At 41.6% G+C, this 18979-nt stretch overlaps 1 protein-coding gene across 6 annotated transcripts in view; it reads left to right on the top strand.

Annotated features, from left to right (window-relative positions):
* Positions 1-18979, top strand: part of ctif (CBP80/20-dependent translation initiation factor) — a 170792-nt gene that overhangs the window by 66836 nt on the left and 84977 nt on the right. For all 6 annotated transcript variants that reach the window (XM_084693260.1, XM_084693259.1, XM_084693258.1 and 3 more), the window contains one exon: positions 12770-12843. In XM_084693260.1, the coding sequence (XP_084549386.1) occupies positions 12770-12843 (74 nt within the window). The remainder of the gene's footprint in view (positions 1-12769; positions 12844-18979) is intronic.

The raw sequence follows: 18979 nt of genomic DNA, 5'->3' as shown, positions 1-18979 counted from the left end.
TGTGAATCATACATTTTTTTAATTAATTTTAGCTTGCGGGTATTTTCTCATTTCTGTATTTTCAGCCATTTAAAAGAATTAATTTCAGCATTCCAACGCATTTTCAGCAGGAAATGCATGTTCTAGTTACAATTTGTGCAGGCACAGTTGTCCTCTTTCAATTTCCTTTCACAAACTTGTAGCGCAAACATATGACGGTGCGGCCGTCATGGCCTCTGACCTTAATGGCTTGCAGGCTAAAGTAAGAGAAGTGGCACCCAGTGCACCATTTGTCCACTTATGCCCATCGCCTCAATCTGGCCTTGAGTCAGGATGTCAGGTCCATCCCCTAGGCAAAATACTTCTTTGTTCACCTGGGTGGGTTCACTTCGTTCTTCTCCAGATCCAGCAAGAGTGGCATTGCTCAAGGATCATGGTTGCATTAGAATGTCCAGGAGCGCTCCAACACACTGGAACTTTACCTCCAGGGTCATGAACACAGTTGCCTCAAATTATGACAAACTGGTGGAGATTTTCACCACTTCGTTGACCATCCATCAATGGATGACGAGACCACACTTTTTGCTCAGTCGTTCTCAAAGTATGGTCTGCCACTGCCCCCGTAGTGGTCTGCAATGGCCACAAGTAAATTATTGCGACATTTTTTATTTATATATATATATTTATTCAATGAAGGGTACATTGGGCTTGTACAGAATAAGATTACAAAGGCATCCTTCATATTTTCTGAGATTTTACAACAACATAAACAAAAAAAGCCAACAATCCCCAACCTCCCATCAGCCCCCCACCCACCCTCCACCCTCAGGAAAATAAAAATAATTAAATAAAAGAAGACACAAACAAAAGAATAAAACAAATACTTTTAAAATAATACTAAATAAATAAAGGCCAGCATATGGGGGTAGAATGAATCTTGACAGATAACATTATGCACAAGACTAGTTCAGGAAAAAAAGAGAAAAGTTTCGAACTCAAGTGTTAGAAGTTGTTCATTGGGCCTGTCTTCCCTCGCTGGTGGCTGCCCATTTGTCCAGCAGAGGTTGCCGTTTTTCGGAAGTGTCTATCTTTGTTAGAGATCGTATAGCGGAGTCTTTCCATATGCAATATATTGCCCAACTCCCTAAGCCACTGTTGGAATAGGGGGCCAGCGTCTGACTTCCACAGTTGCAAGATGAGGCGCCTGGCCAACAGAGTACAGAGGGAAATGGCTTGCCCATCAAAGCTTGTAATATTGGGATCACACACCACTGAACCAAAGATGGCAAGGAGTGGGTCTGGTGTAATAGTTTTAAGGAAGGCCTTTGAAATGTAGTCAAATATAAGAGGCCAGAAGGAAGTTCGCTTAGAACAAGACCAAAACTGATGTGTAAGAGTACCAGTTTGTTGATTACATTTATCGCATAAAGGAGAAATGTTGGGGTATATGTCATGGAGCCTGGCTTTCGAGAAATTGAGTCTGTGAACTACTTTAAATTGAATTAGAGAATGCCTAGAGTTGATAGAGCTGCTGTGAATTCTATCCATAATTCCCTCCCTAACAGTTATTGAAATTTCCATGTTAAGTTCCTGCTCCCAATAGTTTTTCAACTTGTCAGTGGGCACCACTTCATGGGCCCTTAGCATATCATATAAAAAGGAAACTGTGCCTCTGCTACCTGGTGTAAGGCGTCAAAGACTGTCCAGTGTGTTGTGTTTGGGCATGTGCTCGTAGTGTGGTATATGGGTCTTGATTTAATCCCTAATCTGGAGGAACCTGAAGAAGTGTGCAGAAGGTAGATCGTATGTCTTTTGTAGGTGTTGAAAAAACATTAGGTTACCTTCAGAGTACAGATCCCTTACAAAGACAATATTTTTGGCTTTCCATCTGGAAAAGGCTGGATCCATCAAAGCAGGTGTGAAAGCATGGTTGTGACAAATTGGACTGTCTATGTAGACTTTGGGTAAATCAAAAAAAGATTGAATTTGTTTCCAGATTCTTAAGGAGTGAATGATAACCGGGTTCATTATATAGAGAGGTGTTTTTGTTTTCGCCGGGTTATTAAGAAGTGCTGGGAGGGAGGTGGCACCACATGAGGATATCTCCATCTGAAGCCATGAGGGAACGCCCCCTTGACTACTGACTGTTGGCATACCATTTCGCCAGTATAGTAGCGCATTCAGATTAGCGCCCCAATAGTATAGTTTAAAGTTTGGCAACCCAAAACCACCTTCTGCCCTACACTTCCCTAGGTGTTTTTTGGATATTCTGGCTTTTTTATTGTTCCATATAAAGGCAGATATGATAGTGTCCAGCTTTTTAAAATAATAGAGGGAGTTGAAGACAGGGATATTCTGGAAGATGTATAAAAATCTAGGGAGGACAACCATTTTTATGGCGTTAATGCGACCCACCATAGAAATGGGCAGAGTGTTCCAAAATTGGACATTCTGATTTAACTGTTCCCAGTTGCTGCTGAGGAATTTCCCATGCTCCCTTGTTGCAATGATACCCAAAGTTCTGAATTGGTCTCTTGTCACTTTAAAAGGAGTGGTGCGTAGCAGGTTTAGGTCTACTTTGTCTGATACGGGCATCAGATCACTTTTCCCCCAGTTGATTTTATAGCCAGAAAAACTGCTAAAAGTATCAATTAGCTGTAATAAAGGTGGAATGGATGATTTGGGGTGTGACAAAGTGTGATGTCGTCTGCAAATAGGGATATCTTATTCTCTATATTGTGAATCTTAATCGGAGCAATGTCCCTGTTTAACCTAATTTGACTAGCTAGAGCCTCAATGGCTAGATTAAATAGGTAGGGTGAACAAAATGGTTGTGAGATGTCACCGTTAGTGAGAATTTAAGCTTTAGGTTGAGCATAGATGATCTCAATCCATTTAATAAACTGTAGGCCAAATCCAAAGTATTTCAGGGCAGTCAACATGTACCTCCATTCAATGTAATCAAATGCCTTCTCGGCATCCAATGCGATAACCACAGACTCATCCTTTTGTTCCTGGTAAATGATGTAGAAAAGACACATTCTATTGGCCAACACTTTGCTGAGTATTTTTGTCTCCATCTGGAGAAGAGATATTGGATGATATGATGACATATCCAACGGATCCCTGTCTTTTTTGAGGATCAAAGCAATGTTTGCATTGTAAAGTGTGGGGGGTAGTACTAAAGTTTCCTTAGCATGGGTGAACATGCGCAAAAGCAAAAGGGCGAGTCTAGATGAGTATCTCTTAAAAAATTCAATGGGAAACCCATCCGGGCCACCGGCTTTGTTGTTAGGGAATTGAGAAATAGCTGTTACAATCTCCTCCAACGTTATCAGAATCAGAATGGGATTTATTCGCCATGAAAGTTTGCACAGACAAGGAATTTGCTTTGGCAGGAAGGTGCATACAGTAAACATATAGGAATCTTAAATTTAAATATGTAGTCTAACTATACTAAGGATACATAAACTAGCAGTACTAAGTGGAATACAATTAAAATAAAATAGAATATACAATAAAATAGAATATAAGTTGCCAATTTACAATATAAAATACAAAAATACAAAAATTACAGGAGTTGAGTGTAGTGCAAAAAGTTTTTTAGGACATTCAGTCAGTGTGAGCTTTGGCCTTGTTGAGGAGGCCAACAGCGGAAGGGAAGAAACTGTTTGTATGGCGTGAGGTTTTGGTCCTGATGGACCGCAGCCTTCTGCCAGAGGGGAGGGACTGAAACAGGGAATGTCCAGGGTGGGAGGAGTCAGCAACAATCTTCTTCGCCCGTCTCACGGTCCTCGAGGAAAGGCAGATTACAGCCAATCACCTTCTCAGCAGTGCGGATGATACGCTGCAGCCTGCTCTTGTCCTTGGCAGTGGCAGCAGCGTACCAGGTGGTGATGGAGGAGGTGAGGATGGACTCAATGATGGCTGTGTAGAAGTGCACCATCATTGTCTTTGGCAGGTTGAATTTCTTCAGCTGCCGCAGGAAGTACGTCCTCTGTTGTGCTTTCTTGGTTAGGGAGCTAATGTTCAGTTCCCACTTGAGGTCCTGGGAGAGGATAGTGCCTAGGAAGCGGAAGGACTCCACAGTGTTGACTGGGGAGTCACACAGGGTGATGGGGGTGAGTGGGGCTGTGTTCTTCCTGAAGTCCACAACCATCTCCACTGTCTTGAGAGCATTGAGCTCTAGGTTGTTCTGGCTGCACCAGGTTGTCTGCTTCCCATCTATAATCAGACTCGTCTCCACCAGAGATGAGCCCAATGAGGGTGGTGTCGTCCGCAAACTTCAGGAGTTTCACGGACGGATGACTGGAAGTGCAGCTGTTGGTGTACAGGGAGAAGAGTAGAGGAGAAAGGACGCAGCCCTGGGGAGATCCAGTGCTGATGGACCGGGAATCAGAAACTTGTGTTCCCAGCTTAACGCACTGCTTCCTGTCAGACAGGAAGTCTGTGATCCACCTGCAGGTGGAATCAGGCACGTTCAGCTGGGAGAGCTTGTCCTGAAGCAGAGCGGGGATGATGGTATTAAAGGCAGAGCTGAAGTCCACAAACAGGATCCTCGCGTAGGATGCTGGGGAGTCCAGGTGCTGTAGGGTGAAGTGGAGGGCCATATTAACTGCATCGTCCACAGACCTGTTGGCTCTGTAGGCAAACTGCAGGGGGTCCAGTAGAGGGTCTGTGATGGCTTTAAGGTGTGCCAGCACCAGGCGCTCAAAAGACTTCATTACCACAGAGGTCAGGGCGACGGGTCTGTAGTCATTATGTCCAGTTGGCCTGGGCTTTTTGGGCACAGGGATGATGGTGGAGGACTTGAGACAGGCTGGCACATGGCATGTCTCCAGGGAGGTGTTGAAGATGTAGGTAAACACCGGAGACAGCTGGTCAGCACAGTTCTTGAGGGTGGCTGGAGAGACAGAGTCCGGCCCAGCTGCTTTGCGGGGGTTCCGTCTCTTGAACAGTTTGTTCACTTCTCTCTCCTGAATAGAGAGGGTCGTCACTGTAAGAGCGCACCTAGCTACCGTGGCTGCCTTCGTCGGCGCCATCTTGAGAAAGTTATGGCGGCGTCCATTGCCTTAGCTGCTGTTTCGTCTAGTGAAGGGAGCTGGCTGTTCTCTAAAAGGTGATTCATTATCTGTGGATCCGTGGATTTGACTTTAGACTGGTACAGGTCTTCATAAAATGATGCAAAGGCCTTGTTTATCTTGACTGGATCTGTTGTGAGGTTACCCTGTTTGTCTCTTATTTTGTGAATGGCGCGTGTAGCCTGAGAGTGGCACAGCTGTCTTGCAAGAAGTCTGTGAGGCTTGTCACCCAATTCGAAATATTTTTGTTGTGTTTTATCAAGTAGTGAGCCAACTCTTAGAAAGTGTAGTATTATATTCATATTTTAAGTTGGTGATTGTCTCTAGAGTGGCGTCATTGGGATTATTCTTATATGAATCTTCTTGAAGAGATAGGTCACGTTCTACAGCTTTTAGTCTACTGCCTTCAATTTTCCTTTTACTGGAGAAATAAGCTATGACATGGCCCCTGATGACAGCCTTTAGCGTTTCCCACAGGATGGAGTCATTGACGTTGCCAGTGTCATTCTCTGTGATAAAGTGAGAAATCTGTTCTTGAAGGTGGTTAGTAAACTGTTCGTCTGCTAGAAGTGTGGGGTCAAAGCGCCACTGATTGCGCCCAGCTCTGCCTACCCCTATTTTAAGAACCATGGACAAGGGCGCATGATCCGATATTACAATAGGTTGGTATGTTACAGTCCACAGTCGATAGCAGTTTTGAGTCCAGTAAAAAATAATCAATACGGGAGTATGACTTATGAACTGTAGAGAAGAAAGAATAGTCCCTCACTGTTGGATGCTTAAGCCTCCATATATCAACTAGGTTGAGATTGTCAGCCAAAGTATTTAGGCGAATACAGGAGTTTGATTTTTGAAGGGATTTGGAAAACTGTTTATCCAGAAGAGGGTCTAACACGCAGTTAAAGTCTCCCCCTAGTATAATATTAGTACTGGAGATGTCTACACTGACATCTGGGTTGTCAAAATTAGGTGCATAAAGGTTGACAAGTGTTATTGGCACAGAGTTTAGGGTTCCAGTCACTACTAGAAACCTACCATTGGGATCATTAATTGTAGAGGACTTAATGAAAGGGACATTCTTTCTAATTAGGATTGCCACCCCCCTAGCTTTACTAGTGACATTTGCTTCATACTGTTGGTCTACTCAACTGACCTTAAGTTTACCTTTGGTGGTATAAGATATGCAAATACTTTAGCACGTTTCATAACATGACCGAGACCCCTCACATTCCAACTGACAAACTTATAGCCACTTCCATGCACTTGAGTTGTAGAATTATCATGTGCTATCATCTAGCTTTGTAAAGCAAAGTAAATATACACTGTCAAGAGAAAAACTAAAGATATATATATCAGCTGGCAAAGAAAAGTAAAATGAAAATGAAACCGATAACCAATAACCCACCCCCCACCCCCCCATAGCCTGGAGACTACATCCGAGGTAGCTTGTGGGCTCTCATGTCTCGAACTCGCAACCCACCAGGCTATAGCTCTGCCCCTCCCTACTTTATAGCAGTAACAACAAAACAACAATGTTACAACAAACTCCTTGGTAAAACAGAACACATTATAGACGCTACCCCTTCAGGTAGTGTTATGGTAAAGCCAATGCCTCAGGAGGCTAATAATAGTAGGTAGAAGAAAAAAAAGCTTAGCCTAGTTTTTAAAGTGACAACATATATTCTAATGGCTATAACCCCCAAAAAATTATTCACTTCTAAACAACCATTAGTGATAACATGAAAATATAACATGAAGATAACAATGAAAATGTAAGCAGCCAAGGCACAGGCATGACGTTAGGCTTAGTAGACAGTTACTGTAGCATAGCAAGCTACATAAAAAAAAAAAAAAACGAACTGCTGTCCTCATTAACTCACGTCTAGTCAGAAGCTCACAGATCGACAGCTCACGTTGGATCTCGTCGCCTAAAGTCTGTGATGTGGAATGGCTGTTGAAATCTCTGCATCCATAGTAGGATCCATCTATTCGTCCGCCTGTGGACATTTTAACGACGACACAAGCTCTCGAGCCTCTTGGGGAGAGAATACCCGTTTCTTGCCTTTATCAAGCGTGACAAACATCTTAGCTGGGTAGTGCAGAGTAGGTTTGAGGCCAAGGTTGTAGAGGTCCTTCATGATATCTCGGTATTCAGATCGCTGATTCAAAACATCCGGACTGTAATCCTTAAAAATATGGATTGTATTGCCACGATACTGGAGTTTACCTCTCATCTTGGGGGATTCACGTATCACCCAATTGCGAACTTGGAACTTGTGAAAGCAAATAACAACTGATCTGGGTTTATCCTCCGGTTTTGGCTTAGCGGTGAGGGCACGATGAGCATAGTCTAAATCTGGTGTTGAAGGCAGGACATTTTCCCCCAACACCTCCACCAGTAGCCCAGCAAAGAATTCTGTGGGGCGTGAGCCCTCGACTGACTCAGGCAGGCCTATGATACGTATGTTATTCCTTCTGCTACGTCCCTCCAAATCCACCACCTTTGGCTGTAGCTTAGCATTGTCGTTGGCTAGGGCTGAGCAGCTAGCTTCCAATTCCCTAATGCTATTGCTGACCGCATTGGCATAGGCCTCAAGAGATAGCAAACGAATGTCCTGGTCATCTACTTTGGATTGCATCGTGTCTAGTTTTGTCTCGAGTGTTGAGAAAGCAGATCTGAATTCAGTCGAAAGGGCCGCTCTATGTTCTTCTAACATGGCGGCTATGGTGTCCATATCCGAACGGCCAGCCGCTACGCTATCCTTGGCAGTAGTGTCTTCCTTTCTTTCTTTCTGTTGCTTTTTGTGGCCATCTTCTCACAGGATTGATTAATAGGGGTTAAAAGTTGAGTATTCGTAGGGTTGGAAAAAGGGGCTAAAATCTATACATTTATAAAGTAGGTGGGAGCGTGAAGTAAGTGCGTCTACTCCATGTTCACGACGACCGGAACTCTTATTGCGACATTTCTAACATACAACTCAGAACGAAGAAAACACAGTCAGTAGCAGACTATTAAAATGGGCTACACACATTCCGCATCCTGACATCGCAGCCTCTGCATGGGTTGTACCAGAGCCTCTCTGGTTGTACAATGTGAGGGAGTTCTCCCCTTCCAAATAGAGTTGGTTGGGTCCATAGCCCGTCTTTTATAAAACGTTTTCTCAAATTGGCTACCAATTGCTGGGCCGGGCGGCCCAACCGTAACGATACGCGTCAGGGAGGATGGATGGGAGCAGGGCCGGAGTGATGGCATCACTAGACAAGGTTTTACCAATTGAAAAACGGCTGTTAATTTTACATAAATCTCCAAAAACGATTTTGCGCTCAAATAATGGCCAAACATTTTGTGTGGAAATCCCTATCTGCATCACATCAAGCCCATATGTCCTAAGTTTGGGCTAGAATATTTACGTCTGGCTCCGTGCTTGATTAACACTCCTATCGTTAAGCAGTCTCAAAAAACATTTTCTGAGCGGAAATTATAATTAGCAGAAAAGGCTTCAATATTCGTTAGAAAATCATGTGCCGCTAACAATTGTATGGCGCCAGGTCTGGAGGCCTGTTGTTCCAGGGATATAGCCTACTATTTAGTTAAATGGTCTGCAAGTTTTATTTTATTGGCAAAGTGGTCCTTGGTCTGAAAAAGTTTGAGAAACACTGGTTTAGGGGTTGAGGGGAAAATTGGAGGACTTTGAATTTGTGTTTTTACTCTTCACTTTTGAGCAATTATTTTCACACACTGACGTTGTGTATGACAAATGGGTGGATTCAAGCAAAAGGTGTATTTTCTTAGTTGTGCATCAGATCTTGTTGTAAATACCTGAAAATAAAACCTGAATGTTGATCTTTGGTCTCACGTTCATTATTTGATGTCAAGCCCAAATGTTTTCAGTCTACCGCAAAAATCAAGGAATTGGCCTCATTGTTCCAATACTTTTGGAGGGCACTGTATGCCACCAACAGAATAAGCAGGCCAATGGCAACCAAGCACGCAGTCCTTCCTCCCTCACTTTAAAAACCACAAGCCACCACTGCATTACAGATAACAATTATGAAAAATAATAAATTTTTATCCAAAGAATTTAACCGTGGTTACCAAAGGTCCTTTTTAAGTCTCCAAAAGGCCCTTTTAGAAATGCCTGGATATGTACTCTTATCAGACCTGCAAACTCCTCAGAGTAAAAAAGGTGACAGTGTTGAGGGGGTGGGGGCGTGCCCCTGGCTCATTTTTTTGTTGTTGGTGATTTTAATATGCAAATGACTCCCATTTCTGAGCGTGACTTAAAGGCCATATTGCAGGTTAAACATCACTGTTGATAAATGAGTACATGAAGCACTCAAGATATGTATATAATTTAAAAAATCTCCAAATGGTGTCTGTAAATGGTCTTAAAGCAATTTGGTGATGACATCACATTGGGGATACGTGGAGGAGACTAGGCCTAGATATCCATAGACATAAAATAGATATCTATGGAGAATAGCCTCAGATTAGTTCTATGGCGAATGACTGCAACTCACCAGGACGCTTCACCAACTCCACTCATTCTCCACGGACCTTCTAACTACATAAAACATTTACACAATTTCTACAGAGTTAAACACTTTCTGTTTTGTACGCTATTGCAGCTTTGTCCCAAGATCTCTACTGACCATGCAGCTAATTTAATGCTCAACACTTGAACACAGGGGCTTATTAATTGAAAGAGAAACTAGAGATGGTACAATTTCTGGGGGAAATTGTAGGGCGTGCGTGGGTTGCAGATGGGTCCATTTATTATGAAACAAGCTGAACCCCTTTTCAAACTAGCAATGTTGTCACCAGCAGTATTTGTCAGATGAAATCGCGATTCAAACAGTACTATCTGCTAACTGAAAATATGCCCCCAAACACATAAATAGGGGGAAATGGCTAATTCAAAAGAAGTTTGCTGGAAGCGATCATTGTCTGTAGAAAAAGCCGACCATTTGGTCTCAGTCTGGAGCCCTGCATGGAGATGCTGCATGAAGAAGCTACGAGCCAGCTATCCTAGCTGATGTTGCTAGCCAGACTTCACTGAATGTGCCGGAAATGAAAAACGTTTCTTTTGGCATAAAGTTTAGCCTGTGGCATTGAAGAGAACGACGCTACTTACTGCACATGCAAATCTTGAATTGCTTAAATGTATGATGCTGCCAGTACACATTTACATTACATTTACATTTATTCATTTAGCAGACGCTTTTATCCAAAGCGACTTCTAAGAGAGAGCTTTACAAAGTGCATAGGTCACTGATAATAACAACAAGGTAGCCCCAAAGCATTGCAGGTAGCCAAAACAAGAAGCACACATTGTGAACAACCAAAACATAAGTGCCAAAGGGAAGAACCATAAGAGCATGTAGTTAAGCAAGTTACAATTTAAACAACATGAATCTCTAAGTGCAGAAAAAGCAGCAGCAGTAAAAGTAAGATTAGCTAAAATAGAATATTTTGCAGCGAATGCAACAGTTTAAATCAGTTGCCACTAACCAACAAGAGCAACAAGTCTCTAAGAAAGAGTCATTGTGATCCTTGAGGAAACTAGCATTGGGTTCAGCAAACCATTCCTAAGTACCGTTGTACTCCCGGAACAAGTGCGTTTTGAGTAAACCACGGCCACGGCACGATAGATAGTACTTAAGCTACTAGTACTGTGCAACAGTCTATCCCATTTAGTGCTAGTTCTATCCAGCCTAGCACATATATGCACGTCGTATCTACTGCGTCGTCTCAGTTAAACTATCAGGGCTTGGAAATACTGCGACTTGCTAAACACACAGCTGCAAGACCCAGTGAAATGTTATATACAGGTAGTAAACTAACGTTAGCTCGCATCGCTAACGAGATTGGGTAACTCAACTTCGGTAGGCTATCCTCAGTATTTAAAAGCTGACCAGTGCAAGTAACAGTTGACGCTGTGTGCTTAAAGATTCTAACGCAAGTGCTAAGATTCCGATTGGCCAAGATAAAAAGTGCTCAGATTCCGATAATATTTTGCAATTCTAAGCCGGCAAGGCATGCAGAAGAAGGGCAGCCTACAAACTCTCCGGTTCTATACGGTTCATGTAAATAACCCAATTGACCAAGAAAACGGCGATTGTGCAACATTATACATTTGGTAGTACTGTTAGCCAATATATAGGCTATACATTTTAAATGAAGTAAAAGAAATAGCTAAGAGAAAAAGGCAGTCATCTAAATATGCACATGTTTTTTGACTTTAAATAATAAATGTGCAATGTGGCTCAAATGCAATTTTCCTGATTTTCTGTTCTGCGTAATAAAGCAGCCACAGGTGACACAGGGCAAGAGAGGGAGGCTGCTGCGGTGACAGGGTCCAGTGGAGAGACTGTCAGGTGCAGCGCTGTAACTGTACACAATAGTTAGTCTGTTAACAGGGTTATTATATGGAAATTCGTTTTACTGAATTGATTGTCATTATTGAATATAGTTAACTGATTATTGTTCTTTTGCAATATCAAATAGCAGATGCAGAAACAGAGACAAGTATGGAAAAAGAAAGTGAGGGAGAAAGTGAAGGGGGGGGGGGGGGGTCTGTGTTTCAAAGTCCCGGGCTGTTTTTCGATCCCAGTCCGACCCTGGTGCTAGAACGTCTCTATCACCTTGTATCCATGCGTCGTTGCTGACGTAGTGACGTAGGCTAGCGAGTACCTTTCGTTGACAGAATGCACTTTGTAACCTCTTAAACTGTGCAACGGAACGTATATCCCAATAGAAGCAACGCAATCGTGACCAAGAAGAACCCCGATGTTGTCTTTGTAGTCCAAATATTGACTGATCCATAGGGGTGGGAAAATAACAATAAGATATATATTTTTATATATATTTTTATATATATTTTATATATATATATTTTTTTGTTACTTTATTTGTCTTTAATAATATAATCTACAATTTTTGTAGAACATTTATTTAATTCAGCAATGGTGACACAAGCGGGAATCAGATCTCACACTGCCTTACGTCAGCTTGACTAAATAAATCTTCGTCAACCAAGAGCATATCGACCAGAAAATCGAATAGTCGACTGAGTAGATAGTAGATAGTATTTCGTGTGGGCACAGTTTGCAGTTCAGTTAAAAAAATTTTTTTTTATCTCTTCAATGAAAGCAAAATAGTGTGAATATTTCCACTCAAACGTTAGCTTACATGTTCTGCTGCCTGTTTGTCTGCAGCGTGAATCAAAGGCAAACACTGCACCCAGGAATTGTTGCTTAGGCAAAAATCTGTGTTTCTAATGCTATTTTAGTCTTTTGTTGAATTCATGCAGTAACTTGGACAATTAACTCAAGTTACTTAAATAACTGTAGTAATATTACTCATGTCAAAAACGAAAGCGTAATATTACTTTGTTACTCTCTTTAGTAATAATATTATGTAACATGTTATATTATATAACATGTTACCCCCAACACTGCCTGTGAGTGTGTGTTTAGTTGTCTGTGTACAATAGATAATACTGCTATTTAACAAACCCGGCATGCAGTGACAGATCTTACTCACCCCAGTTTGTAAATAGGCAAATAGATTATCATAGGGCCAGGTACTAAGGAGAGTGGGTCATCCTTGATGAATGGCCAATTCACATAGACTGTTGTCCTGACATGACAGCCATGTTTGTAGTTTTAAGGTTTTTTCTAACTCTGCTTTGTTGCACTTCTTTCAGAACGGAAACAGAGAAGGCTCTTTCGATATCTTAGGCACTGACATCTGGGCCGCCAACACCATGGACTCTCACGGGTAATTATGCCACGCAGAGCTTGGGCTTTCAACTCAGAGATTGTACTGGGAAACACAATAGATGAAAAGCTTGATTTTTGCAATGAAAAACAGACCTCACTGCGTCCTTGAACCTGTCCAGTGAATTATGTACAAAAATTCAAAGTCACACAGATACAATTTCGGGAGCATATGCAACCAAAGTGGTTGCAAGTTTGAGCCTTCAAAATGAGAAAAAATCGAATATGAGTAAGTCATTTTTATTTATTGAGTACAGAATAAAAAATGTGACAAGAAATTGGCCTTTCCATGTGGTCATATTTATTCATCTCTCTAATAATGCCAGGAATATGTGTGTGTGTACAAATTGGAATGGGTTTAATTTCCCAAAATCAACTCAAGAACCGGGAAATCTGAAAAGTTCATGTTCGTTATGTCCTCTTAATAATCCAACGGAGTGCAGTGCCGCGATTGACGTTGTTGGATCAGCATTTTGACATCAAATAATGAAGAAAAAAATGTTTTGCCGCAGCTTGGCTTACTCTTTTCGCGTCACAGCCTCTTCACTCTGATTAGTCCTCAGGTCAGTAGCAGCGAGTTTACTATGAATATCTTTACGCAAGAACCGGGCACTATGCAAAGTTAATATTTTGCAAGTGTCCTTTTTATAATCCAACAGTGCAGTAGGCTACTGCTATAACTAATGTGATTAACAAAGGCATGTGCAATTAAAGGTCGCATGACATGAAAACTTCACTTTAGGAGGTTATTTAACATTAATATGAGTTCCCATAGCCTGCCTTTGGTCCCCCAGTGGCTAGAACTTTCGATAGGTGTAAACCAAGCACTGGGTGTTCTTCTCCGCCTTTGAGAAAATTAAGGCTCAAACGCTCTGTTTGAAAATCTGCTCATTGTGACGTCACAAGGAGCCAGGCTACCGCCCTTCTCTCTGCTTTGCCCGCCCAGATAATCTGGCCCGCCCATGTAAAACTGAGCTATGATCGTGCAAAGGCAAGTGCGATATCGGTTTTTCTTGGAGAGACATCATGGCTAGCAAACAAACAAAGTATAACGGTTGCTCAGTGTTTGTATGTACAAATCAAAACAAAAGTATTTTTTTAGTTCCTTCATCCAAGCCTCTGCACAACCAGTATCTTAATTTTGTTTTCGCTTTCCAAAGTTTTGTATATCTGCGATAAACATTTCAGCCACTACTGTTTCCTCAACTTGGGGGTGTATGTGCTGGTTGAGGGGGTACTTCATGCGTCCGGATTGCGTCCCGGGGGGGTGGGGGGGGGCACCTCCCGGAAATGAGTCTCTGCAGGTTGGGATGTCTGTAACTATGAGTGTGCACCTCTGCAAACCAGGGTGATCAGATGAGAATGGCTGAATTCAAGGCATTTTACAGCAACATTTTACAACCCCTCTCCTCCTCATTAGCATTTAAAGGTACAGATACAGAAACAGCGCGTTTTGAGGAAAGCTCATTGAGGGACTGCTCCTAGTAGCTGTAATTATGCACCAAGGCAGAATTTTGGGAACAATACTGTAGATACAGTAATAGGGAACCACAAAGACCTATATAAAAGCATCCAAAAACAGCATATCATGTGACCTTTAAATTAAACTAAGTGTAATAAGGAAATTGTGTTATAGATCAGTGAATTTGGTTAGATAAATACATGTGTTTACTGATGTCAAAACTGCCAGCACATTGCAAATGTATAAGCGCTGTATGGTGATTTAGGCCTACAATTATGACAACTGGCTCATCCATTGTGCATGCAATGACTGTTATTAATTAAATGTTTAGATGTTTGTGGTGGTAATACATTTTAACAGAGAACCAATATTGTACATTCTTATCAACTTACCATAAGCTATGTATAAGTAGGAAACAGCAGACATATGAAGGCTACATAATCATTTGCACGAACCTAGGCTACCACAGCATTGGCAATTTGACTAGGATAGATGTGGAGGTTGAACAAGTACTTCAGAGATGACAGAAAATTTCAATTGTGATATGATAAATATAGGACAAGTTACAATGAAGGTACAATTGGTTGATTAGGATTCCTCCGTAAGGAGGAAACCTATTGTTATTTTTATTCTTGTACCATTGGAGTCGATGGCAGCCCCTAGAACCATAGGGTAACTTTTTGTTAAATTTAGCACACTCATTAAGGACAGTCCCTTCTATACTTAGACCAAGTGGAATTAACTGTCTTTCCACAGTGATTTACCATATCAAGTATCTGATACTCATCTAAATCACTACCATAAACAAACACAGTGGGCTTAAAGTATTCCGGCACCGTGCCTGATGTCTGGTGTGATGCCATGAGAAAAAAAAAAAGGGAACTTTAATATTTTTGAGTCACCTATTGCGATTTCAGCTACCAATCATATGAGAGGAATGCTGCTATAACTAATTTTACAAGCCTATCAGAAGCAGAGCAGGGCGGGTCCTGGCAACACAGTGTGAATGAGATCCATACGTCACTTTAGCGTTGTCGGTGAAATGTATTTGCACGTGGAGTGCAAATACATGAAGCCTGGGGAGGATGTCCTACCCATAGATAAAGGACTCAAAAATAAATGGCGCTGGGCGTGGATAGAAGAAGGTAGAGATGGCAGCCTTTTGGCAGTTGGTGCGAGAAACTGAGAGTCCTTGTTTCTGGTCCTTGTTTCTGCACGTTTTGCTGGAGGAAGCTACTATGCCAGCAGTGGTAAGAAAGGTATTGCCCGTCATGAGTTAGACTACGGTCAATAAAAGAAATGGCAGCGAGACGAGCTTTCACGGGTGTTCGCGTGTCTATGTTATTTCACTCAGTGGGCCTGCACCTCGTCCATTACTGTTTACAACATTATTAGGACTACTTGGTTGGCATTGCCTTCTCAGCGTGAGAAGTACAAGGTTTGGTGTGAGAGCGTCTGATCAGGGGCGATTCTAGGATCAGACCTCTAGGGGTGCTCAGCCCCCAATTAGAATGTGACATGAATACAGTGCTTTTGCAAAAGTGCTAAACGCCCTTGCTAATATAAATTCCTAATTTCACTTGATAACAATGAATAGATTTATGTATTATTATACAAAATATTGAATTAATCAAAAACTAAGGATGTCCCTTTCTTCATGAACTACCAGCATCAAATGATAATAAAGAATAATATATATATTTTTTTATATTTTTTTTTAGAGGTGCTTGAGAACCCCTAAAAAGGGTCTAAAATCATCACTGGTGTATAGCCTACTTTACAGTTGAATATTAGCTGATATTTAACTACATACATTCAACCGATACAAATGCTGCTGAAGCTTGCTAGGTACACCACTGCCGACGTTAGCAAACTAGACACGTCAACACAATTTTTTTTAAATATAAAATGATACATCTTTACCCGGACAAGTGACTTTTGTGTATGGACAAGTGAAACGTTAATGTACTTGTCCAAAGGACAAGTGCCTCCAAAAGTTAATGTCGAGCCCTGTTTAGTACTGTGGCTATTCTTCCTAGAAGTGGGCGCCCAGCCAAGATGACTCCCAAAAAACAATGCAGACTCCTCAACCCATGAGTAACAGCTAAAGGCTTGAAAGGGGGGATTGACTGTTTTTTGGGGGGTATTTCACACTGTTCCTTAAAGGTCACATGATATCCTGTTTTTGGATGCTTTTATATAGGCCTTAGTGGTTCCCTATTACTGTATCTGAAGTATCTTTCCCGAAAATTCAGCCTTGGTGCATGATTACAGCCACTACAAGCAGTCCCACAATGAGCTTTCCTCAAAACGCGCTGTTTAGCATTTAAAGCATTTAGCTTTAAATGCTAATGCGCTAATGTTTACAATGGATGTATGGCAATGGCTTTTAGCCCCCGTTGCTCTAAGATGCCTCGAACTTAGCCATTCTCATCTGATCACCCTGGTTTGCAGAGATGCACACTCACAATAATTTCAATGAGGGGAAAGGCGGATATCGCGCGCGCCATAACACCAACAGCATATTGGTTATCCAAATAACAAAGAAGTGTACAACACTGGCGTTACAGCGTTTGTATTCACACACACACTTGATGCCATCTACCTTTACGTTAGCAACAGTAACTCAGCTGTTAGCTGCAGAGCTACTGTTACAGCCACATTCTAAGGGTAGCAAGCTAGGTAACCATATACAGTAAAGCAACAAAATGATATAGCGTTAGTTAACTTACTTGCCCAAGGTTTGTAGCTTGACCAAGGAGTTAATAATGATCCAGAATTTAATTTCAGCAAGGCCAGCTTTGTATTGGCTCAAATTGAGGAAACAGTAGTGGCTGAAATGTTTGGCGCATACATACAAACCTTTGGGAAGTTGTGTCGGCGCATTTCCAGCGAAAATAACTTTGGGAAAGTTAAGATACTGGTTGTGCAGAGGCTTGGATGAAGGAACAAAAAAAATATTTTGTTTGGATTTGTACATCCAAACACTGAGCAACTCTTATGCTTCGTTTGTTGGCTAGCCTTGATGTCTCTCCAGAAAAAAAACGATATCGCACTTGCCTTCGCACGATCATAGCTCAGTTTTTCAACAGATTGACAAGATATCATTTGAAATGATTACGTTAGTTGTTTCCATTTCTGTTGTCAAAGCAAACAGGATCGACTTAGGTGGGTAACCTTAGCACTACAGCTTAACCTTAGCACTACAGCTTAGCAAACAAAGTATCGTGATTCAACTCAGCTTCAGTTAGCTCTAGCTATCTTGCTGAAAAATAGATCTGGACAAACATGCATCTTGAATTGTAGATTTGCATGACAGGTTATTTGTTTGAATGAAACACAGTCAGTAACATGAAATAACATTAGACCCATTGCCAGTAAACTAAATCATCACACATTCTACCTATGCTGGATACAGGCAGGATACCTTAGCATTGCTAATAACTGTTAGCAACAACATCCTACTACAACTTGCGGATGTGATGAACATAAGGTCGGAACAGCACCTCTTTTGAGCAACAGCTTCATAGCAAATCCTGCTTTACATTGTCCCAGATTTTCAAAACTGTCCTCGGGGAAATGGTTCGAGCAAATGGGTCGAACTGCACAGGGATCTTCTCATAGACAAACATCACAGCCTGTCGAGTGTTTGGTTCCTTAGGAAGACTCTGAAAAGTGTCAGCATTCCCTGTACAGCCTGGAACACTGCATTTACAACCGTAGTCCATTTTCAATATCCTTTAAAAACTTTCTTCTTTGTAATTCCGTGGAAGTACACACAGAGCAGTGCGCAGCAAATTTTGGGGCGTGACAAAGGTACAGACTAGAGCCAAAAAATGTGGAGCCACCGAACGGACGTCAGTTCGGTGGCTTTTTCAAAAACCGACCATTTTACAGCTAAATTTGTAATTGTGAGATTTGCATAGGAAAGAGGTGTCAATGGATTTCACTGTATGTCCATTTTACCCACTGATCTGTCGTTATTCAACTGTGACGAGGTAAATTCGGTTCCTCAATCAATGACCCCTTTAAGACATCACTATAAGTGGCTAGCATCCCTGTTCATGAGTCTACCATAGGTATGTTGAGTGTTGTGCAGGTCTGATCCAGAGCTACCAAAAGTGCTTGCAAGTTATTGCTGCCAAAAGAGGTTCGAGCTATTAGCTCCAATGGCAGGGGTGCAAACTCATCACCTTTCGACAAAATTTGCAATTTTTGATCTAAAATTCATTTGTCATTTGTGTGATTCGAGTAGATCTGCGATACAAATATTTGTGTGTGTGTGTGTGTGGGTCCTACAAGTATCCTAGTCTGCGAACGCAAGCTGTCATGAATATTTTTTTCAAGCTTGTTGTTTGTCAACAATGTCAACATGACATGCACGCTTTTTATTTCAAGTCTTCGAAATGGGGCTCTGGGGCTCTGGGAGTTGTAACTCCCAGAGCCCCAGACATGACATCCAAAATTTGTGGTCACGAAATGCTGAAGATGTATGCATTCATGCTGCAAAGCCTTTATTTTGTAAAGTTATTAAGTTATTAAAAAGTAATTATTTATTCAAAATAAACCTTCAAACTTCAATAGCTTTTTGGTCATGTGACCTATAATCCTCAAATTCATGTCAGTGTTCACTGACTATGCATATATATATTTATATATATTTATTTATTATGTA

Source organism: Hypomesus nipponensis, chromosome 27 (genome assembly GCF_054491055.1).
Source record: "Hypomesus nipponensis isolate SF chromosome 27, ASM5449105v1, whole genome shotgun sequence".
In the NCBI taxonomy this organism is placed as follows: domain Eukaryota; kingdom Metazoa; phylum Chordata; class Actinopteri; order Osmeriformes; family Osmeridae; genus Hypomesus; species Hypomesus nipponensis.
This window is presented reverse-complemented; position numbering and strand designations above follow the sequence as displayed.